Below are 24903 nucleotides of genomic sequence, written 5' to 3'. Positions count from 1 at the left end.
TCCTGGCTTTGGCACAATGAGAATAAAAGTGTTTAAGAAGTCTGTACTGTGTTCCTGCTCCTAGCCTCAGTGGTAAGGGGGAAAGGCTCTTCTCCCAGACACTTGCTGCTGTCACACTGACGATTCCCCTTGATATAAGAGAGGGAGAAAATGGGAGGATCAGCACTGCCATAGGTACGCAAGACGCCCACTGCCCCAGATGCCTGCATCCCACGGGTGCAGCCAGGAGCAGCCGAAGGTAAACAGGGCGAGTCTGTGGCTATGTGACAGCTCTTCCCATTAATTCCTCCCTTAGCTTTTAGCTGTCGTCATGTCTATCAGTTAAGTATTTATCCACTAAATGGGACAGATGAATTAAAAACTCTGGATTGTCTTAGCTGTAGCCGCTCAAGTCTATAATCAGAAACCTTGAAGGGGCCGAAGCGGGCGTTCTTGCATCCAGGTCCTGGGCATTCCACTGCCTGAGCATTCTGCTCTCTCTCTGAACAGATGTGCAGCTCGTATCCATCATGTCCAGGGCCCCCAGATTCAGAGACTCCAGTGACTACATTCTCCTCTTCCTTCTCTGGTCCCTTGGCTGGGTCTCACCATCTGTGGCTTTCTTCCTCCCTCCCCCAAACCAGCCCCTGTCACTCAGCAAGCACTCCCAACCCTGCTGCCGCGTGAAGGGAGCACGGGGTGCTCGCTTCAGAGCTGCTGACCATTTGTGCCCAGTTCACAGCACGAGAGCTGTGTGTGTCGCTAAAGGTGGGTAATATTAACTTTGCTGTACGTCTACTTTCTTACAACACTTTGCAAATTGATTCTTTTCACATTGATTTACAGATAAGTGGGATAGACAGTAAAAGTATACCTCCACTTTAGTCAACGTTAAATACTGTGTATATACACACAAATACCAGCAGAAAGCAGGAAACACATTTACAGTTGTTGGGTTAGACCTGCAATCACCAGCTATTGTCAGTCACACAGAGCTCAGAGGACCCGATGAAAGTCACAGAATAACATATTAACATATTTAATGTGCAGTTTAAGGAGCACGAGCTATGTACAGCTCCAAACTCATACATGAGTGTGGACAGTATTTAAAATCTCATTTCTCACTTTTTCTTACTGCTTTCAGTATTTATTCATTCTACTTAGCTTCCACTGAAATATAATAGAGTCACCAAATATTTAAGAAAAAATGGAAAAGAAAACCTTTTGAAATAGTGAAGCTTTTTTTTCTTTCCTTTTTTGCAAATTAAAAAAAAAAAGCATATTCAACTCAGAGAGGATACAGTCCATTCAAATTGTGGACTGTAGTGCCACTGGTGAAAATGCTGGGCTTGTGGGGGGTGTTTCTTTTACATCACTTCATCTGTTGTTACTATACTGTTGTTTGCACAATAATAAAAATCACAGGTGAAAATGGGACAAGAAAGGAGAGGAAAGAACCTTGTGCTCGTGCAAGTTCCTCTGCCGCTGCAGGGCCAGGGTCACCTGCTTCTCGGCTTTCTTCACCAGCCTGTCATCTTCCTGCAGTGCGTGGCTGGTGCGCAGCTCCTGGATCAACTCCAGTCGCTTCTCTTTCCCTTCAAACATCTGTATCAAATCAAATCAGAGAGACCCGCAAATCAGCATTGCCAGTGCAGGCGCGAGGCCTTGCAGGCAGGGACTGGCGAGGCGCTCATGAACCGCGGGTTCTGCTCCGCCATTCAGGGCCACGGACCAGGTGTATGCACCGAGCTGGGCGTCAGCCCTGTTTTCTGCTCCTCCAGCTGTTCAGGCCGACAAGGAACTCAGCTACCCGTTAACCGTTGACTGAATTTCTTAAAATGCCTCTCAACGACAAGGTGACAACTCTAGGGTCATGTTAAGAAACTGGAACCTTCCCTTCATTTCCTGGCTCTTCCCCTAAGAAGCCTGGGGGTGCTATTTTTCATTGTCATTTTTCTTTTCTGAGAGATCTGCTCCTGGTCTGGAATACACGACCTGCTGTCTGAACGTCACTGTGGCGTTTCTCCTGCGGAAATACTGGCAGGAGGATGGGGAATAGCGCTGAACACAAGACGCTCATCCAGCCTCCCTGGACTGACTCACCATAACTGAGTCTCTTAAGAGTTATAGCTGTCTGGGGAAGAAAAAATGTTTTAGCTGAGGCTTTACATCAGTCCCTTTTTAAGCTTAAGAAGTACAATGATCTGACTAAGGCTTTACGGTCAGGAAGACCAGAGCTGAATTTGCTGGCAGTTAACATAATCCCACTCAGGCTCGTATTACTCACCTGTAAAATGGGTAACTGATAGAAAAAAATATGCTGATATATGTAAATCAAAGACTATATAAGTGAGCATACAGTAAGAGTTCAAACCTATAGTTATTTATTTACTTAGCTATTTCATTTATTATTCATGCATTGCTAGCTAATATGCAAACTCAGATTATTATGACTGTGGAAAATTAGAGAATCCACTTGGTTTGTGATGCTTAATAGTCAAAACTCATGTATGAAAACTGCTGGATTCAGCAATTCCATGGAAGACATTAGCTTCACACTGCCTTGGTTACACACACGAAACAGCAGGCAGCTCTTTTCTTTCCTTGATACTGTGCCACTCACTTGGGCCAGCTATGGCAGTAAAAGGGAAGGAGTAGGTAACTCAATAGCATAGTTCCACAGGACAGCAGGCTGTGGAAGGCAATTCACCCCAAGGAAACAAGCACAGGTGCACTCTCTGAATCTAGTCTCAAAGGAGAAGAACGGGGCCAGGGGTCCACCCTACACACCATGTTTTGAACAACTCTGCCCCGGAGCAACTTTTGAAGGTAGATCACAGCCATTTCTATATCTTCTTCTTCCTAAAAAAACAAAGAGAGAACGAAGCAGCTTGAGAACTGCAGCAGTTGCCATCAAACACTTTTTTGAAGATTTATATCTAGCAAAAAAGCTAGACACCAGAAGGATTTAAAGAGAAACAAAAAATCATCCTTCTTTGAACATATAGGACTTTAAACATGACATTAAAGTATTGTCAAAATTCATCATATTTTTCATGATGAGATATCACTGGTAAACTATATCAAAAGCAAAAAATTCACCCACTGTCGTGCTATCCTTACAAATTAAGCCATTTTCATTTTTTCTATATTCCTTTCCAACAATATCTTTCTTGAAGCAATAGGTATTGCTAATAACATCCCTTTTGCAATAGTTTTTTTTTTCATGTTTAATAAACAAAGAATACAGGCTTCCCTGGTGGGTCAGTGGTAAAGAATCTACCTGTCAATGCAGGAGATGCAGGAGACAAGGGTTTGATCTCTGGGTTGGGAAGATCCCCTGGAGAAGGAAATGGCAAGCCTCTCCAGTATTCTTGTCAGGGAAATCCCATGGACAGAGGAGCCTGGCAGGCTACAGTCCATGGGGTTGCAAAGGTCAGACACAACTTAGTGATTGAGCATGAAAATGAGGCAAAGAATGCAGATGGGGTATACTGGAGTCAAAAATGAGGTGCTTTTCACAAGAATTTAGTTAAACTGGTAAAATCAGAATATAATGGACAAAATCAGCAATCTACAAAAATCACCTTAAATAAGTATGTGTAAAAGCAAAAAGAGCAGAGTCTACAAATTTAATTAAAGCCCCTCTGAATGCAAAAGACATCAATAGTGGAATCAATGGCATTAACACTTGTGAAAGACATGTTAACCACAGGCAGTGGTCAGCACAAAGTCTAGAAAAGAGGATGCTGCCCAGAAGTGCATTGTGGCCAGTCAGCAGGAGCATTCCCACCCCTCCAGAGATCTCAGAGCCATTGGAGGTGCTAGTGAGATCTCCCAAAGTACAACCTTATATGCAGTTTGGCTTTGTGTGAGAACTTCCCTGTGTTGGGAGAGAACAAGCTGACCTCCTGAGAGCAACATCCTGGTATACCAGGGAGTTATAGTTCTCTCTGTAAAGTATGTTGTTGTTGTTCAGTTGCTAAGTTGTGTCAACTCTTTGTGACCCCATGGACTGCAGAATGCCAGGCTCCTGTCCTTCACCATCTCCCAGAGTTTGCTCAAACTCATGTCCAATGAGTTGGTGATGCTATCTAACTATCTCATCCTTTGCTGCCCCCTTCTCCTTTTGGCTTCAATCTTTCCCACATCAGGGTCTTTCCCAATGACTTCGCTCTTTGCATCAGGTGGCCAAAGTATTGGAGTTTTAACTTTAGCATCAGTCCTTCCAATGAATATTCAGAGTTTATTTCCTTTAGGACAGACAGGTTTGATCTCTGTGCAGTCCAAGGGACTCTCAAGAGTCTTTTCCAGCACCATAATGCAAAAGCATCAATTCTTCAGTGTTCAACCTTCTTTATGGTTTAATTTTCACATCCGTACATGACTACTAGAAAAGCCATAGCTTTGACCATACATAATAAATTTGCAAATTTGTGGCATCTCCAGCAGTTTCTTGTGAATTTTCTGAGTCAGTCCTTTAAATCCTAACCAACTCTGGAAATGCCTACCAAACTGAGTGTGGGGCCCTAAGAAGGTAAGGCACAGCCCTGGAGTCCGAGTGAGCTCTCTGGCCAATCTTAACCCAGAAGCTGGCCTGTCTTGATGATTCCTTGCTAATTCCGGCTATCATCAACCACTTCATGTGGGAATACAGTTACAGTATCTGATCATCATTCCATCTTCTTATTTGACATACATCAGGATTACCTTCTGAAGCCTATTTTTCTTGGGAAGATTTCATTCTTTGTGTTTTTATTCTTGAAAAGGACTGGATTTAGATTTCATTTTGCTTTTTTTTCTGTGAGCATTTGAAATATAAGGATAAAGGAAATGTAATTCAGATCTTGGGAAATGAACATGGTCATATTAGGTTTGTTTTTAACCCAAACTATCTGTAGAACAAACAGATAGCAAAGCTGAATTTAGCTTTTCAAATAAAAAAAGCCTCAAACTTACATTGGAACTCATCTCCAGGGTTGGAGTTGGAAGTCGAGGTTGAGGTACTGGCTTTCTTTGAAGAAAACGCATAGGTTTCTTTGCTTCGAAATCCTTATTCTTCTTTTCCAACAGTGCCTGAAATAACACCAGTGTCTGACAATGATATGTCGATATATGTTCATCAACTGTAACAACTGTACTGCTCTGGTGGTGGATATTGATAATGGGGGAGGTTATACATATGTGGGAATAAGAAAGTATATCCACCTTCCTCTTAATTTAGCTGTGAATCTAAAATTGTTCTGAAAAGTGAAGTCTTTAAAAAAAAAATCAGTGGCATTTCTTACATTTGTATTTTCTCCTACTACCAGATCAGTGAGAAACAATGTTCCCTATGGCCATGCTAGGACAGTTTGAGAAAGTACAAACCAGGGTGCACCTATGATCTTCCATGAATAAGTTAACCACTAAACAAGCATGAAACATTCTGGGTGTATCCATTTTAATCAAAAGTTTTGGAGACTTTAAAAATGTTTTTGAGTTTTTAAAAGGTTCTGTGATGTGTGTATGCAAGCAAATCCCCCAACTTCTGTTCTTCCACATAAGCTAATCTGTTGTTTTAAATGACTGCCTGGAGCAATAGAAAATTGTCCTGTGCAATGTCTGACTAAAACATTTAGTATATTTTATTGCCTTTGACTGTGTGGATCACAATAAACTGTGGAAAATTCTGAAAGAGATGGGAATACCAGAACACCTGATCTGCCTCTTGAGAAATCTGTATGCAGGTCAGGAAGCAATGGTTAGAACTGGACATGGAACAACAGACTGGTTCCAAATAGGAAAAGGAGTTCATCAAGGCTGTATATTGTCACCCTGCTTATTTAACTTATATGCAGAGTTCATCATGAGAAATGCTGGACTGGAAGAAACACAAGCTGGAATCAAGATTGCCGGGAGAAATATCAATAACCTCAGATATGCAGATGACACCACCCTTATGGCAGAAAGTGAAGAGGAACTCAAAAGCCTCTTGATGAAAGTGAAAGTGGAGAGTGAAAAAGTTGGCTTAAAGCTCAACATTCAGAAAAGGAAGATCATGGCATCCAGTCCCATCACTTCATGGGAAATAGATAGGGAAACAGTGGAAACAGCGTCAGACTTTATTTTTCTGGGCTCCAAAATCACTGCAGATGGGACTGCAGCCATGAAATTAAAAGATGCTTACTCTTTGGAAAGAAAGTTATGACCAACCTAGATAACATATTGAAAAGCAGAGACATTACTTTGCCAACAAAGGTTCGTCTAGTCAAGGCTATGGTTTTTCCTGTGGTCATGTATGGATGTGAGTGTTGGACTGTGAAGAAGGCTGAGCGCCGAAGAATTGATGCTTTTGAACTGTGGTGTTGGAGAAGACTCTTGAGAGTCCCTTGGACTGCAAGGAGATCCAACCAGTCCATTCTGAAGGAGATCAGCCCTGGGCTTTCTTTGGAAGGAATGATGCTAAAGCTGAAACTCCAGTACTTTGGCCACCTCATGTGAAGAGTTGACTCATTGGAAAAGACTCTGATGCTGGGGGGGTTGGGGGCAAGAGGAGAAGGGGACAACAGAGGATGAGATGGCTGGATGTCATCACTGACTCGATGGACGTGAGTCTGAGTGAACTCCAGGAGTTGGTGATGGACAGGGAGGCCTGGCGTGCTGCGATTCATGGCGTTGCAAAGAGTCGGACACGACTGAGCAACTGATCTGATCTGATCTGATCTGATCTGATTGTTATGGGGGAAATGAGGGATATTAATTGGCAATTGTTTTCAAGTGAAGACAGCTTGACTTTGGGCTTGAAGCCAAGCACATCAAGATTTTTAAATCTGGTTCCTTGTGAAAGAATGTGTTTATATTTCAATATACATTATATATATATATATATATATATATATATATATTTTACTTTTGATCATCAAAAATCCTGACAGAATTATACATGACATCAGGTTTTGTTCATTGGTTCCATTTTCAGACATAGGGGGATTTTTTAGCTTAAAAGTATCAAAAAATGTGCTCTCTGTGATTTTAAATTTTAAAACCACACTTTAATTACTTTTTCATCATTTAATAATTTTTATACTATTTTCCCACAAAAACATAAATAAGTGACAAAACAAACACTAAGTCAAGTTAAGATTTATAAAAAATATGCTAATTATGAGTAAAATTTGGAGCCACATCCAATTACCATGGCTGTAATAGAGGCTCTGAGTTTCTTGAAAATAAATCTGATGGCAAATATATATATAACAGCTCTATGATAACCAAAACTACCAAATCAACAGGAAGCAGCAGTGGCTTAAAAGTACAGTTGACCCTTGAACGACATAGGTTTGAACTGCATGGATCCACTTATATACAGATTTTTTTCAATAAATATATTGGAAAATTTTTTGGAGATATTTGGCAATTTGAAAAAACTTCCATATGAACCACACAGCCTAGAAGTATAGAAAAAGTCAGGTATGTCATGAATGCATAAAATACATGTAGCTATTAGTCTGTGTTACCACTTTGTTGTTCAGTCGCTAAGTCATGTCTGACTCTTTGCATCCCCATGGACTGCATCACACCAGGTTTCCCTGTCTTTCACCATCTCCTAGAGTTTGCTCAAACTCTTGTCCATTGAGTCATTGTTGCCATCCAACCATCTTATCCTCTATCACCCCCTTCTCCTCCTGCCCTCAATCTTTCCCAAGACTACACACAAATCCATTATAAAAAGTTAAAATTTATTGAACTTATGCACACAGACACTTACAGAGCATACGTGATGCCATTCAAAGTCAAGAGAAATGTAAACAAAGATGCAGTATTAAATGATAACTGCACAAAACTGTAGGACATACTATACTACTATAACAAATTCATAACTACCTCCTGTTGCTTTTGCTGTGAACTTAAGTGTTGTGACAAACCTAGAGACATTAAAAAGCAGAGACATTACTTTGCCTTCAAAGGTCCATATAGTCACAGCTATGGCTTTTCCAGTAGTCAAGAATGGTGAGAGTCAGACCATAAAGAAGGCTGAGTGCTGAAGAATTGATGCTTTTGAATTGTGGTACTGGAGAAGACACTCGAAGAGTCCCTTGAACAGCAAGGAGATCAAGCCAGTCAATCCTAAAGGAAATCAACCCTGAATATTCACTGGAAGGACTGAGACTGAGGCTAAAGCTCTAATACTTTGGTCACCTGATGTGAAGAGCTGACTCATTGGAAAAGACCCTGATGTTGGGAAAGATTGAAGGCAGAGGAGAAGCGGACAACAAAGGACAAGATGGTTGGATGGCATCACCAATTCGATGGACATGAGTTTGAGCAAGCTCCAGGAGATGGTGAAGGACAGGGAAAGGGTGTTCTGCAGTCTGTCGAGTTGCAAAGAGTCGGACGTGACTGAGCGGCTGAACAACAACAAGCATTGTGAATGTCCACTTAAAATGTAAGGTGATGCCAAGCATCTGAAGGAGCAATTCGTCTCTGCAATAAACTGCATGTCATGGTAACAAGTGATCTCTAGCAGTTCTTGTATATTTTTCACTGTGTTTAGTGCAATACCGTAAACCTTGAGTAACCACATGGGACCCATATGAAGTGCCACTAGTGATGCTGGGTTTGTTCCCAAGGAGGAGAGAAAAGTCATGACATTACAAGAAAAAGGCGAAGTGCTTTATATGCACGATAAATGGAGGTTTGCAGCCGCAGTTCCCCACCATTTCAGGATAAATGAATCTAGTGTAAGGACCACTGTGAAAAAAGAAAAGGAAATTCAAGAAGCCATGGTTACAAGCAGATGTGAAAACCTTGTACCATTTGCAAAACACCTTCTCATCTCATGTTGAAAATGAAGCTTTCACGTGGATGCAGGATTGCTATAAGAAAGGCATACTTGGACTTCCCTGGTGGTTCAGTGGGTTAGGAATCTGCCTGCCAGTGCAGGGGACATAGGTTCAATCCCTGGTCCAAGAAGATTCCACCTGCCGTGGAACAACTAAGCCCACGTGCCACAACTACTGACACCCCTGTGCTCTAGAGCCCGTGCTCCGCAACAAGAGAAGCCGCTGCAACGCGAAGCCTGCACGCTTCAGCCGGAGCGTAGCCCCACTGGCTACACCTAGAGAAATGCAGAAGCAAAGACACAGCACAGTCAAAAGTAAAGGATAGAGCATAATTTGACGAGTTTTGGGTGAAAAAAAGAAAGGCACACCTATAGACTCTAATATGATTCAAAAGAGCTCACCAGATGCCACTAGTGGTAAAGAATATGCCTGCCAATGCGAGAGATGTGGGTTCAACCCCTGGGTTGGGAAATCCCCTAGAGTAGGAAATGGCAACCCACTCCAGTATTCTTGCCTGGGAAATTCCTGGACAGAGGAGTATGGTAGGCTATACTCCATGGGTAGCACAGAGTTAGACATGATTGAGCATGCATGCACACACACATGATTAAAAAAAATTGAAGTCATTATATGAGAACTTTAAGAAAAGGAAGGTGAGGATGTAAAGCTGGAGAATTTAATGCCAGCAAAGGATGGTTTGATAATTTTCTAAAGAGGTTTGGCTTAAACCAAGACGACAGAAGTAGCTTCTGATGACCAAAAGGCAGAAGATACGTTCCCAGACACCATTAAGAAAATCATTGAGGGGAAAGAATATCTTCCTGAACAGGTTTTTAATGCTGATGAAAGTACCCTACTCTGGGGGGAAATGCCACAAAGGATACTTTTTAGTAAGGAGGAGAAGTAAGCACCAGGATTCAAGGCAGGAGAGGAAATGCTAACTCCGTTCTGTGCAAATGCAGTTAGGTTATGATCAGAACTGCCTTCTCTACAAAGCTGCTAAGACCCCAGCCTTGAAGGGAAAATGACCATCACCAGCTGCCAATCTTCTGGCTGTAAAAGAAAGCCTGGAAGGTTTCAGGTTTCTGGATTGGTTCCATTAATTAATGTGTTATTCCTAAAGTCAGGAAGTACCTTGCCAAAAAAGAACTGCCTCTTAAAGTTCTTTAGCTATTGGACAATGTCCCTGTTGATGTTCATTGTTTTTCAGTCACTAAGTCATGTCCAACTCTCTGCAACCCCATGGACTACAGACACCAGGCGTCCCTGTCCTTCACCATATCCCAGAGTTTGCTCAAATTTATGTCCATTGAGTTAGTGATGCCATTCAACCATCTTATCCTCTGTTATCCCCTTCTCCTTTGCCTTCAATCTTTCCCAGTATCAGTGTCTTTTCCAATGAGTCAGTTCCTCGCATCAGGTGGCCAAAGTATTGGCACTTCAGCCTCAGCATCAGTCCTTCCAAAGAATATTCAGGGTTGATTTCCTTTAAAATCAACTGGTTTGATCTCCTTGCAACCCAAGGGACTCTCAAGAGTCTCCTCCAGCATCACAGTTCAAAAGCACCAATTCTTTGGCACTCAGCTTTCTCTATAGTTCAACTCTCACATCCATACATGACCACAGGAAAAACCATACTTTGACTCAATGGACCTTTGTCAGCAAAGTGATGTCTCTGCTTTTTAATACGCTGTCTTGGATTGTCATAGCTTTTCTTCCAAGGAGCAAGCATCTTTTAATTTCATGGCTGCAGTCACCATCGGCAGTGATTTTGGAGCCCAAGAAAACAGTCTGTACTGTTTTCATTTTTACCTCATCTATTTGCCATGAAGTGATGGGATCAGAAGCCATAATCTTAATATTTTGAATGTTGATTTTTAGTCAGTATTTGCACTCTCCTCTTTCACCTTCATCACCTTCATCTTTTTCTTTCAAGAGGCTCTTCAGTTCCTCTTCGCTTTGTGCCATTAGGGTTGCGTCATCTTCATATCTGAGGTTGTTGATATTTCTCCCGGCAATCTTGATTCCAGCTTGAGCTCCATCCAGCCCAGCATTTCACATGATATATTCTCCATATAAGTTAAATAAGCAGGGTGACAATGTACAGCCTTGACGTACTCCTTTCTCAATTTGGAACCAGTCTGTTGTTCCATGTCCAGTTCTAACTGTTGCTTCTTGACCTGCATATAGATTTCTCAGGAAGGCAGGTCAGGTAGTCTGGTATTCTCATCTTTTGAAGAATTTTCCACAGCTTTTTGTGATCCACACAGTCAAAGGCTTTGGCATAGTCAATAAAGCAGAAATAGATGTTTTTCTGGAATTCTCTTGCTTTTTCTATGATCCAATGGATGTTGGCAATTTGATCTCTGGTTTCTCTGCCTTTTCTAAATCCAGCAGCTTGTACATCTGGAAGGTCTTGGTTCATATACTGTTGAAGCCTAGCTTGAAGGAGTGTGAGCATTACTTTGCTAGCATGTGAAATGAGCACAGCTGGATGGTAGTTTGAACATTCTTTGACTCTACCCTTCTTTGGGGTTGGAATGAAAACTGACCTTGTTTAGTCCTGTGGCCACTGGTAAGTTTTCCAAATTTGGTGGCATATTGATACAGCGCTTTAACAGCATCATCTTTTAAGATTTGAAATAGCTCAGCTGGAATTCAATCACCTCCATTAGCTTTGTTTGTAGTAACACTTCCTAATAAGGTCCACTTGACTTCACACTCCAGGATGTCTGGCTCTAGGTCTGTGACCACATCATTGTGGTTATCTGGGTCATTAAGACCTTTTTTTGTACAGTTCTGTGTATTCCTGCCACCTCTTCTTAATGTCTTCTGTTTCTGTTTGGTCCTTACCATTTCTGTCCTTTATTGTGCCCATTGTTGTATGAAAGGTTCTCTTTGTATCTCTGATTTTCTTGAAGGGATATCTAGTCTTTCCCATTCTATCATTTTCCTCCATATCTTTGCATTGTTCACTTAAGAAAGCTTTCTTATCTCTCCTTGCTATTCTTTGGACATCTTCATTCAGATGGATATATCTTTTCCTTTCTCTTTTGACTTTCTCATCTCTTCTTTTCTCAGCTATTTGTAATGCCTCCTCAGACAACCACTGTGCCTTCTTGCATTTCTTTTTCTTGGGGATGGTTTTAGTCACTGCCTCACATACAGTGTTACAAACCTCCATCCACAGTTCCTAAGGGACTCTATCAGATATAATCCCTTGAGTCTATTTGTTACTTCCACTGTATAATCATTAGGGATTTGATTTATTTTAATTTTATTTTATTTTTAAACTTTACAAAATTGTATTAGTTTTGCCAAATATCAAAATGAGTCTGCCACAGGTATACATGTGTTCCCCACCCTGAACCCTCCTCCCTCTCCATACCATCCCTCTGGGTCGTCCCAGTGCACTAGCCCCAAGCATCCAGTATTGTGCATCGAACCTGGACTGGCAACGTTTCATACATGATATTTTACATGTTTCAATGCCATTCTCCCAAATCTTCCCACCCTCTTCCTCTCCCACAGAGTCCATAAGACTGTTCTATACATCAGTGTTTCTTTTGCTGTCTCGTACACAGGGTTATTGTTACCATCTTTCTAAATTCCATATATATGCGTTAGTATACTGTATTGGTGTTTTTCTTTCTGGCTTACTTCACTCTGTATAATAGGCTCCAGTTTCATCCACCTCATTAGAACTGATTCAAATGTATTCTTTTTAATGGCTGAGTAATACTCCATTGTGTATATGTACCACAGCTTTCTTATCCATTCATCTGCTGATGGACATCTAGGTCACTGAGGAAACCAGAAGGGAAAGAGACACGTGTACCCCAATGTTCATCGCAGCACTGTTTATAATAGCCAGGACATGGAAGCAACCTAGATGTTCATCAGGGATTTGATTTAGGTTATACTTGGCCATTCAGAATCCCATGAGTTCAACAACAAAGGCATCAAAGTGATCTACTAGCCCCTGAACACAATGGCTGTAATTCAGCCTCTAGATCAGCAGGCCATAAGGACCTTTAAGGCTTGTTACACATGATACTTTATGGAAAGGATTATTTATTAAAGGATTATTAATGCAGACACCATGCAAGTCTGCCATTGAAGATACCATCACTGTTACAGAAAAAGTTGTGAAAGTCAATAAGCCCCAAACAATAAATTCCTGCTGGAGAAAACTGTGTTCAGATTTTATGCATGACTTCACAGGACTTACGACAAAGCCATTCAAGGAAATCATGGAAGAGATGCTGGAGATAGCTAAAAAGGTGGTGGTTGGGGGTGATGGGTTTCAAGACATGGATCTGAGTGCCAAAAAACTGACACTTTTGAACTGTGGTGCTGGAGAAGACTTGAGAGTCTCCTGGACAGCAGGTAGATCAAACCAGGTGGTCCTAAAGGAAATCAACCCTGAATATTCACTGGAAGGGCTGGTGCTGAAGCTGAAGCTCCAAAACTTAGGCCACCTGATGTGAAGAGCTGACTTACTGGAAAAGACCCTGATGCTGGGAAAGACTAAGAGTAAATGGAGAAGGAGGTGACAGAGGATGAGATGGTTGGATGGCATCACTGACTCAACGGACATGAGTTTGAGCAAACTTGGGAAGACAGTGAAGGACAGGGGAGCCTCACATGCTGCAGTTCATGGGGGTCGCAGAGTCGGACACAACTTAGTGACTGAGCAACAACAACAGAAGGATACCACACCAGAGGAATGAACAGAAGATGACTTGATGGAGGTGACAGCTTCCAAATGAGTGCCATACAATGAGGAAGAGACTGTGGAAGAACCCATGACAGAAAACAACTGATGGATGATCTGGGAGAACAATTTTGATTACTCAAGGCTGCATTTGACTTCACATAAGACATAGACCCTTCTATGTTCAGTTCTATGGCACTAAAACAAAAAGCAAATGATGAAAGAAGAATTGGGACCATATAGAAACATTTTCAGAGAAATGAAAAACCAAAAAAGTCAGACAGCAATTAAATGTATTTCTGTAAAGTTACACTGGGTGTGCCTACTTCTCTGGCCTCCCCTTCCACCTCCTCTCTCTCTCCCATCTCTGCCTCCTCTGAGACAGCAAGACCAACCTCTCATCTTCCTCCTCCTCAGTCTATTCAACACGGAGACCACAAAGATGAAGACATTTATTGTGACCCACTTCCATCTAATTAACAGTAAATAACCATCATGCCATACAGTTAATAAATTTATCTGTTATGTATGTGTGCAAGTGTCTCTGTGTAAAAATCTAATGACTACATTTTTATGTCATCATGATCACCTAAGTATCATATGGAGCATCGTGTCCAAGATTTGTATTAAATTCAGTGAAGTAAGACCAAACAAGGAAGCTGTGCTACAGAGTTCAATTGAAAAAACAGTTTCAAGAAGGAAAGAATAACCAGTCATATACTACAGAGAACTGACTGCTGTGTGGGAGCTAGCAATGTAGACGGCACTGCTGGACAACAGCAGACTCATTGCAGAGTGTTTCAAAGTCTAATTTGTCTGAAGAAAGAGATCAAGACGGTGGAGTAGGATGCAGAACTCACTTTCTCCACTGAGCATATCAAAAATATGTTTAATTTTTCCAAAAACTGTTCTACAAATACACATGTGGAACAATTCTCAGTGAAAACTACCCCGAGACTCACAGACTCTTGCACAAACACAGCTGTAAGACCCATACAGAATTGGGCAGAAAGAAAACAGAAGTGATTAAGGCGAGATTTCCCAGGGGATTCAGAGGAGGAGGAGGTTAACACAGGCAGAGATCTTCCCAAGAGAGTGAGCAGTTTGAGTCACATATGGGGCATCCCAGCCCAGGGGTCTGACACAGGGATGACAAGTCTCCTTGGCTGGTTAGAGAGCCAGTGGGAGTAACAGGAGGACTGTAGGAAGCCTGGACTCTGCTTGTAAAGAGCACATGCATGCTTGATTGCTCATAAAGCAGAACAAAGAGGGGGGGCTGAAAATTGCATAGGTGGCTGGTTGGTTTCTCATGAATGCCTCGGCATGCAGACCAGCCTGAGCCAAGAGAATGTTCCAGCCCTCTTGGGAACTTGGCTGTGAGATACAGAAGTGGTTCAGACATAAAACAGCATCTGAACACGGTGGGGGGACAGAGGCAGAGCATCAGGGATAGTCCAGATCTCTGGTCCTACTAGGACCACTATGGCCTGTGCCAAGGTTTGCACTCTAATCCATGCCAACTACCCCCACCACCCGCCTTGCTCCAGCATTATTCTCATCTGGGGCAAGCGCGCCAGTGCTAGGAAGGGGGAGAGTGTACACTTGGAAGGAATGGAGCCAGCTTTGATGCGATCCTCAGGGCTTCTGCTACAACAACATGGTATAGGAACTCACCCTCAACAGGGCAGTATGGCCACCAAGCAGAGGGGAAACTGTCTTACAACTGACTTCAGCCCTAGCACCTCCACCTCCAGCCCCACCTCCTACCAAGGTGATAGATGCCAACATGCCCTGAGAAAACACCACTTGAGTTCATGTCAAACCCAATTCTCCCACCAAAGCCATTGGGTACAGACAGACTGTATAGGGATGCTCCCACATAAGGACACCCCTTCAAGACCACAATAGGTAACTGTTTCATCTGATTTCATAGAAACAGAAAGAAAACCAAAATGAGAAGACAGAGGAATGTGTCTTAATTGAAAGAGTAAGACAAAACCCCTGAAAGAGACTTCCTTGGTGGTCCAGTGGCTAAGGCTCCATGTTCCCAACTCAGCAGCCCAAGTTTGATCCCTTGTTAGGGAATTAGATCCCACATGCTGCAACTAAGAATCAGTGTGCCATGACTAAAGATCCCACATAGTGCAACTAAGACCCAGCACAGCCAACTAAATAAATATAGACATTAAAAAAAACTGAAAAAACAACTAATTAAACAGAAATAAACAATTTATCAGATAAAGAATTTGAAGCATCAGTAATAAGTGTGCTAACTGAATTAGGAAAAAGGATAGATGAACATCATGAGAATTTTAACAAGGAACTAAAAAATATAAAAAAGGACTAGTCAGAACAAAGAATACTTTACTGAAATAAAGAATAATAAAGAAGAATATAATAAATAATAAATAAATAAAAAAGAATACATAACTGAAATAAAGAAAACACATTAGAAGGCATGAATAGGTTACTGGTGATGAAGAAGAGACATAAGTGATCTGGAAGACAGAATAACAGAAATCATCTAATCAGAATAGGAAATGGAAAACAAAAAAAATGAGAATAGTTTAATGGATCTATGGGACAACATCAAAGATATCAACACTTGTGTTATAAGGGTTCCAGAAGAAGAAAAGAGAAAGGGGTCAAAGTATATTTGTTAGAAGTATTACTGAAAACTTTCCAAACTTGAAGAAGGAAACGTATTCAGATACAGGAAGCACATGGTGTCCCTAACAAGATGAACCCAAACAGACCCACACTAAGACATAATTAAGATGGCAATGGTTAAACTCAGGATTTTGAAAGGAGCAAGAGAAAAACAAAGAGTCATATACAAGGGAACCCCCATAAAGTGATCAGCTGATTTTTCAGCAGAAACTCTGCAAATCAGAAGGGAGGGCCATAATATATTCATAATGTGTCCAAGACTGAATCAGGAAGAAATAGATAATCTGAACAGATAGATCACTATTAGTGACTTGAATTTGTAAAAACAAACAAAAAAACCCCATCAAAACCAAACGAACAAAATAAAAACAATAAAATTCCCAGCAAACAAAAGTTCAGAATGAGATGGCTTCACAAGGGAATTCTACCAAGGTAACCTTCTCAAACTTTTCCAAAATAAAGATGAGGATGGAACACTTTCAAAATCATTCTGAGGCTACCATTACCCTGATATCAAAACCAGACAAAGATACTGAAAAAAAAAAGGAAATTACAAGCCAATAAATTTAATGAATATAGATACAAAAATCCTCAACAAAATATCACCAAACCCAATCAACAATAATAAAAAGGATCACACACCATGATCAAATGGGATTTGTTTGAGGGATGCAAAGATGGTTCAATATTCACCAATTAATATGATACACCACATTAACAAAAGGAAAGGCAAGAATCATATAATCATTTCAACAGACACAGAAAAAACATTTGACAAAATTCAACATCCATTCATGATAAAAACGCTCAGTAATGTGGATACAGAGCGAACATATCTCAATATAATAAAAGTCATTTATCACAAACCCACAAGGACTAACATGCTCTATGGTGAAAAACTGAAAGTTTTTTCTCCAAAATCAGAAACAAGGTAAGAATGCCAACTCTTGTCACTTCTATTTAATGTAGTATTGGAAGTTCTCATCACAGCAATCAGACAAGAAAAAAATCCATCCAAATTGGAAGAGAAGAAGTAAAACTGTCACTATTTGGAAATGATATGATACTATATATAGAAAACCTAAAGTTTCCACAAGAAACTATTAGAACCAATGAATTAATTCACTAAAGTTATAGGATACAAGAGTAATATATGGAAATCTGTTGCTTTTCTATATACTAATAATGAAATACCATAAAGAGAATTATAAAGAAATGGTCCCATTTGAAAGCACATCGAAAAGAATAAAATACCCAAAGAATAAACTTACCACTGAGGACAAATACCTATACTCTGAAACTATAAAACACTGATGAAGGATTCTGAAAATCATACAAAGAAATGGAAATATAACCTGTGTTCTTGGATTGGAAAAATTAATAGTAAAAATGTCCAAACTATCCAAACCCATCTGCATATTTAATGCAATCCCTATCAAAATATCCATGACATTTTCAACAGAACCAAAACAAATAACCCCAAAATTTATATGAATCACGACCCCAAATTACTAATGCAATCTTAAGGAAAAAGAATAAATCTGGAGTTAACATGCTCCCTGGCTTCAGACTATACTACAAAGCTATAGTAATCAAGACAGTATGATACTGCCATAAAGAGACACACATAGATCAACAGAACAAAGAGCTCAGAAATAAACCCATGCATTTATTTTCAATTAATCTTTGACGAAAGACACAAGAATACACAATAGAGATATGACAGTCTCTTCAATAAGTGGTGCTGCAAAAACTGGACAGTAACATGTAAAAGGATAATATTAGAGGACTTCCCTGGTGGTACAGTCAATAGGAATCTGCCTGCCAGTGTAAGGGACACAGGTTTGATCCCTGGCCCAGGAAGATTCCACATGCTGCAGGCAACTAAGCCTGTACACCACTGCTACTGAGCTCATGCACTCTAGAGCCTGTGAGCCACAACTAATGAGCCCCTGTGTCACAGTAACTGAAGGCTGTGTGCCTAGAGCTCGTGCTGTACAAGAGAAGCCACTGCAACAAGAAGTCTGTGGACTGCAAAAAAGAGTAGCCCCTGTTCATTGCAACTGGAGAAAGCCCGCGCACAACAATGAAGATCCAGTCCAACCAAACAATTGATAAATAATTTTTAAAAAGGATAACACTAGAAACTTTGCTCACATCATATACAAAAATAAATGGATTAAAGACCTCCACGTAAGACTGGAGACCATAAAATTCCTAGTAAAGAACATAAGCAGAACACTCTTTGACATAAATTGTAGCAATGTCTTTTATGGATCTGTCTCCTAAGCCAAGGGCTTCCCAGGTGGCTCAATGGTAAAGAATCCACCTGCCAGTGCAGGAGACACAGGTTCAATCAGACACAGGGTTGGGAAGATCCCTTGGAGAAGGAAATGGCGACCCACTCCAATATTCTCGCCTGGGAAATCTCATGGACAGAGGAACCTGGTGGACTACAGTCCATGGATTCACAAAAGAGTTGGACACGACTTAGTAACTAAGCAACAGTAACAACTCCTAAGGCAAAAGAAACAAAAGCAAAAATAAACAAATAGGACCTAATTAAACTTGAGCTTTTGCACAGCAAAGGAAACCATCAACAAAATGAAAAGACAACCTACTGAATCACTGTGTTGTATACCTGAAACTAACAATGTAAATCAACTGTACTTTAATAAGAAAAAAGACTGTCTTGGAGTGGATAGCCTACCTTAACATAGACACAAGGTGAGTGATATTTAATATGAAATTAACTTAAGTTTTATTACTGTTTTATAACTTTGCTTTCAAAGAATTACATTACCATGCTGTTAAGTCGCTTCAGTCGTGTCCGACTCCGTGCGACCCCATAGACGGCAGCCCACCACGCTCCCCTGTCCTTGGGATTCTCCAGGCAAGAACACTGGAGTGGGTTGCCGTTTCCTTCTCCAATACATTACCATACTGAATGCTTTTCTCTCTCATAATTTCAGAAACTGCTTGTCATCCTATTACTACAGGTAAGTGGGAGAACAATCTTTAAGTATGCTAAAAATAAATGAATTGTATACTTTATAAGGTTAAGTTTATGGCACATGAATTATATCTCAATAAAAAGTAAAGGAGAAGTAAAGACTTACAGATAAAACTGAGGGAGTTCACTCCCAGTAGACCTGCCCTGTAATAAATGGTGAAACAAGTTCTTCAGGAAGGAGATAAAGAAAACAGGTCAGAAACTTGGATCTATTTAAGAAAGGAAGAGTGAGGTTTCCCTGGTGGCCCACTGGTAAAGAAGCCTCCTGCCAATGCAGGAGACAAGGGTTCGATCCCTGGTCTGGGAAGATTCCACATGCCACGGAGTAAGCCCCCGTGCTGCCACTATCGAGCCTGGGCCCCACAGCGAGAGAAGTCACCACAACCAGAAGCCCACATGCTGCAACTGGAGAGTATTCCCGTTCTCCGCCACTGGGGAAAGCTGAGCACCCCAACAAAGACCCAGTGCAACCAAAATAAATAAATAAATAAATAAATAAAGGAAGAGTGGAACAGGTGTAATAAATAAAGGTAAAATAAAATATTTTTTGTTTTTAATTGCTCTAAAGGATAACTGCTAAAACTGTAAGAGTGGATGCTTGGGGCTGGTGCACTGGGATGACCCAGAGGGATGGAATGGGGAGGGAGGAGGGAGGAGGGCTCAGGATGGGGAACACATGTATACCTGTGGCGGATTCATTTTGATATTTGGCAAAACTAATACAGTTATGTAAAGTTTAAAAATAAAATAAAATTAATTAAAAAAAAAGAAAAAAAAATGTATTGGGTGATTATAGCATAGGAGTCAGTGAAATAAAGGACAGCAATGTCACAGGGATGGTACGGAGGAATCAGAATAATCTGCTATACGGTAACTGCATGACATATAATTTGAAGGTGGACTTAGATTATTTTATATGTAAAATTATTATACTCGTTCACAAAGCAAGCCTCACTAAATTTCAAAGAATAGGTGTCATACAGGCTAGGATCTCTGACCACAGAGCAATTGAGAAATTAATTAGAAAATTAGTTACAATTCCTGCATGTTTGGAAATTTTAAAACACACTGTTAAATACTCACAGGTTCAGAAATCATAATAAATGTTTAAAAAAAAGATATTAACAATAATGCTAAACTATATATAAAAACTAATGGAATATACCAAAATCAGTGTTTTGAAGTAAATGGTTAGCTTTAAATATTAAACAAAACTGATGAGTACCTGAAAATTAATGAGCTACATTCTAAGTTAGGAAAATAACCAAAAAACAGAACCAAAGAAAGTATAAAGAAAGATAAAATAAATATGAGTGGGAACTAATGAAACTGAAAAAATATACACAACAGAGAAAATCAACAAAATCAAAAGTTCAATGTTTGAAAAAAAAAAAACCAAGAAAATAAACAATCCTTTAGTAAAGCTGATTAAGGAAAAAGAGTTAAAGGACAAATAAATAACTTGATAAATGAAAAGAATGGGCATGATTATAGATAAACACTAAAAAAGATTTTAAAGTAATACTATCAACAACCATATGAAAAAATACTGAAAGGTTAGGTGAAATAGAATTTGTAAAGAAAATATAATTTACCAATACGATGTACAAAGTTCTATAAGTTGTAAGAAAACTGAAGGAGTGTTTAAGAATTTTTCCCATGATGAAAACATCTGTCTCAGATAATTTTATACGAATAGGTACCAAACTGAAGAAACAGATCATCTTAAACTTATTTAAACTCTTTCCAAAGGAGGAAAGAAGGAATACTCTCCAGTCCATTTCAGAAGATGTGTATAACTCTAAGACCAGTGTCACATATAGTCATATAGTTTTTCTTTTTGAGTAAGAAAAATAAAGCCATTTCCCTCATGAATATACAATAAAAATTCTGAACAAAATATCAGTATATCAAATCCAACAATGTAATAAAAATAATACACTCTGATCATATTATGTTCATATTAAGTGGAAGTTACCCGGTCATGTCCAACTCTTTGCAACCCCATGGACTATACAGTCCAGGGAATTCTCCAGGCCAGAATACTGGAATGGGTAGTCTTTCCCTTCTCCAGGGGATCTTTCCAACCCAGGGATCAAACCCAGGTCTCCTGCATCGTAGGTGGATTCTTTACCAGCTAAGCCACCAGGGAAGCCCAAATAGGGCTAAGTATGTGAAGTACTAAGGGAAGTACTTCAGGGAAGTACTAAGTATGTGATGACAAATTAACATTTATAAAAAGCTATAAATGTTCCTTATTAGAATAGCAATTTTTTAAAAGAAAAACTAATTACCTCAATAGATGCAGATAAAACATTTGATAAAATTCAACATAAACACATTATTAAAAGCTTCAGTAGGTTAGGAATAGATGGGAACTTCCATACTCAAATAAGAATATCTACAAAACAATCTTACAGAAAGTGAGAAAATGATGAACACAGAATTCAGAATCAGTAAAGAGACTGCAGCATGAGGTAGGAAAGAACCACATAGATATACTATTTTAAATGTCCTAATTCTTGTATTGTCAAGGACCTAATTTTAATCTTCAGTGTGAGCTCCGTGGAAAGTGGAAGTGTTAGTTGCTCAGTAATGTCCGACCCTTTGCGACCCCACAGACTATAGCTCGCCAGCTCCTCTATCCATGGAATTCTCCAGGGAAGAATACTGGAGCAGGTTCATTTCCTTCTCCAGGGGATCTTGCCAGTTGAGGGATTAAACCCACGTCTCCTGCATTGCAGGTAAATTCTTCACTGTCTGAGCCACCAGGGAAGCCCTGGATTCTTATGCTATTACTAACTGAACAAACAAACATGCTTGGACCAGTGATGAGGGTATGTCATAAATCAGTGAGTCTCAAAGTGTGGTCCCTGCAGCATCAGCATCCCCTGGAAACTTGCAAAAAATGCCAATACTCCAGGCCTCTTTCCCTTACTGAATCAGAAACTTTGAGGGTGGGGCCCAGCAGCACGTGTTTTAACAAGCCCTCCAGGTGATTCTGATGCAGCATAAAGACTAAGCACTACAATCATAACCTACAGATTCAAAAGTATACAAGTCTGAACACCTACAGTCCAATTAAGAAAAGAGAAAGGCCAGCTAATGAATGAAGCGGTACAGTCGGCTCATGGGATGCCCATCAAACTTTCTCATTTAGCTGAGTTTAAACTAGATGAGAGGGATGCTGAGCATGACTCCCTTTCTTCATGATGCTAACAAATTTAAAGGAAAAAAATAAGGCCTATTACACTATTAAAACCAACAGTAATCCTGCATGCTAGAAATTTGTTATACATCAATGCTGTGTCATATTTTATTGGGTAGATCCCAAGTCAGAACCATTTTTAGAAAGTACCGTGACTTCTGCAAATGGGGAGAATGCCCTCCAAGAGGTTTTCCTATGGTTTGAAATGAGGTGGTAAAACTCTGATTCAGCACAACACAGGCAACCACCAGAAAGGTCTAGAGAGGAGAAAAAAATGTAGGCTTGTGTGTTGAGAACTACTGGACATTGCTGCCCAAGACAAAGTGCAGTTTTGGAGTGTAGTATATCTCTGCAAAAGCCCCACTAGAAGCATCTTGTCATCCAGATGGGAACTCGGCTCAGCGCTCTGTGATGATCAAGAGGGGTGGGAGGGAGGCTCAAGAAGAAGGGGATATATGTATACTTATAGCTGATTCATGTTGTACGACAGAAACCAACACAACATTGTAAAGCAATTATCCTCCAATAAATAAAAATAAATAAAATTTGCTAAGAAAGTAAAAAAAAAGAAGAAGAAGCATACCTTATGAACCTCTGCCAACTCATGGTCCACCCTTGCAGCCCTCTTTAGAAAACCATCTTTGGTAGTAGTGACTTTTGGTTTTGGTGGTTTAATTCGGGGTTGTGTCACAAAATCTGGGAGACAGGACTCAAGCTCAACTAATCCTATGGAAAGGAAGTACATGATTAGTGTCTGGTGCTTAGATATATCATTTGAAAGCATACTGTTAATTTCATTAGCAGTTTGCCAAGTGGTTTTATTTAGAATTATTGATAAGGTGTACCTCATATAATTGAATTGTCTGTGAAATACAAAGGAAATTTCTATATAATTAACTTATATTCTTGATAACTTAGATTGTAAAATAAGAAATGCATTCTAAAATGAAACCACTGCCCTACCAAAAAGTAATAATACCACAATAATAAACATGAAGTTAATGATCATATGATACATGGCACCACCATTCTAAAGTGGCTGTACACCAGGTTATCATATCCAGCTCTAGAGAGGGTCAGCCAGAGGTGCAAGTTCAATGGTGTGACCGTCAATGCACAATCTTGGCCATATGATTCTCCAACCTCTCAACTGAAATTTAAATAATTTAATTAAGGCTCTCTTGGACTTTACAACAGGTATAACCCTCTCCATTAATTTATCCCCTAGTTTATCCATCCCCTTGCCCACTAGTATTCTGGTGTTTCTTCATAAAGGGCCGGTTTCATTACATATTTCTTGTTTGCATCATAAACCTGGTATAAAAACTTTTTCTATTTTATTTTTGCGTAACTTCGATTTTAGTGACATTAAACATGTTTAAATGTTTAGTAGTTTATTGACTTTACTGCTTGGTAAATTGTTGCATAGTGTATCCATTTATTTATTTGGGTCTTTACAGTTTTTATTGGTTTCTATGAACTCATTATTAATAATACTAAACATGTAATGGCTATTTCTTACAAATATTTTATTTTTTATTAGTTTTTAATCTAAATTGCTATATTTCATATTTCTAAGATAACTCTCTTATACTAGGCTTGTAATTATGGGAATTGCTTACCTTCATAGGTGTTGAGATAGTGGTTTTTTACTACAAAGTCTTCTGAATTGTTGTCTGGGAAACGACCAAGGCGAGATAGAGGTCCATAGACCTGTGACGCATAATCACAATAATCCTTGATGATATTTCTTCTCTCCAACTTCCCTTCTATATTCTTTCCCTTTCCCATAAGTTTTCTGATTGCTAAAATAAAACATACCTCCATGACTATCTCTAAAATATTTTTCTGAATGATCCAAATGCAGGCTAATAAACCAGTTGTAGTATTATTCACAGGGAGACTACTGAGCTGAATAAATTTCATCATGATCACTCACTGCAGCCCGAATATAACACTTAAGACAAAGAACAGGTGGATATGACAGAAGCTGAATCACCTAGTGTCCTCAATTGGTACTCATCAAAAATCTTTTATAACTGCATTCTAAGCTCTGGGCCAGAAATAAAAGTTTGTGCAATGAATGAAAGAAACTCAAAGTAACTGAAAAATACATGTCTTCAATAGAGATGAGCGAATTATTTTCTCCTAAGAGAATAATTAAAAGGGAAGGAAGACTACAAGCTCTTCAAGAAAAATCTCTGGTCATCTTGGCTAACACCAGAATAAATTAGAATATATCCAAGCTTATAGTTTCAGAATTATTTGGCAGGCTCAGCTGTACATACTAGTTTACTAACGTAAACAGTCAGGATTACTACCTCTACCTGCTCCTTTTCTGTCAATCCCATCACAGACCCATCCCCTTTTGAAGGCTCTGCATCAGGTACTCTCAATGGGTGTAAAATCAGATTGTGAGATTTTGAAGCCATATTTTAAGAGGTGGCTGCATGTACCACTGCTGCCTTTTGAATGTTATCTATATGTGACC

At 39.8% G+C, this 24903-nt stretch overlaps 1 protein-coding gene across 2 annotated transcripts in view; it reads right to left on the bottom strand.

Annotated features, from left to right (window-relative positions):
• The window catches only part of CFAP91 (cilia and flagella associated protein 91), a 94121-nt gene that overhangs the window by 23619 nt on the left and 45599 nt on the right, over positions 1–24903 (bottom strand). For both annotated transcript variants that reach the window (XM_055568294.1, XM_055568295.1), the window contains 5 exons: positions 24035–24217; positions 22996–23138; positions 4939–5055; positions 2770–2841; positions 1438–1584 (listed from right to left, as the gene is read on the bottom strand). In XM_055568294.1, the coding sequence (XP_055424269.1) occupies positions 1438–1584; positions 2770–2841; positions 4939–5055; positions 22996–23138; positions 24035–24217 (662 nt within the window). The remainder of the gene's footprint in view (positions 1–1437; positions 1585–2769; positions 2842–4938; positions 5056–22995; positions 23139–24034; positions 24218–24903) is intronic.

The sequence above is a fragment of the Bubalus kerabau genome, chromosome 2 (assembly GCF_029407905.1).
Source record: "Bubalus kerabau isolate K-KA32 ecotype Philippines breed swamp buffalo chromosome 2, PCC_UOA_SB_1v2, whole genome shotgun sequence".
NCBI classification, from domain to species: Eukaryota; Metazoa; Chordata; class Mammalia; order Artiodactyla; family Bovidae; genus Bubalus; species Bubalus kerabau.
This window is presented reverse-complemented; position numbering and strand designations above follow the sequence as displayed.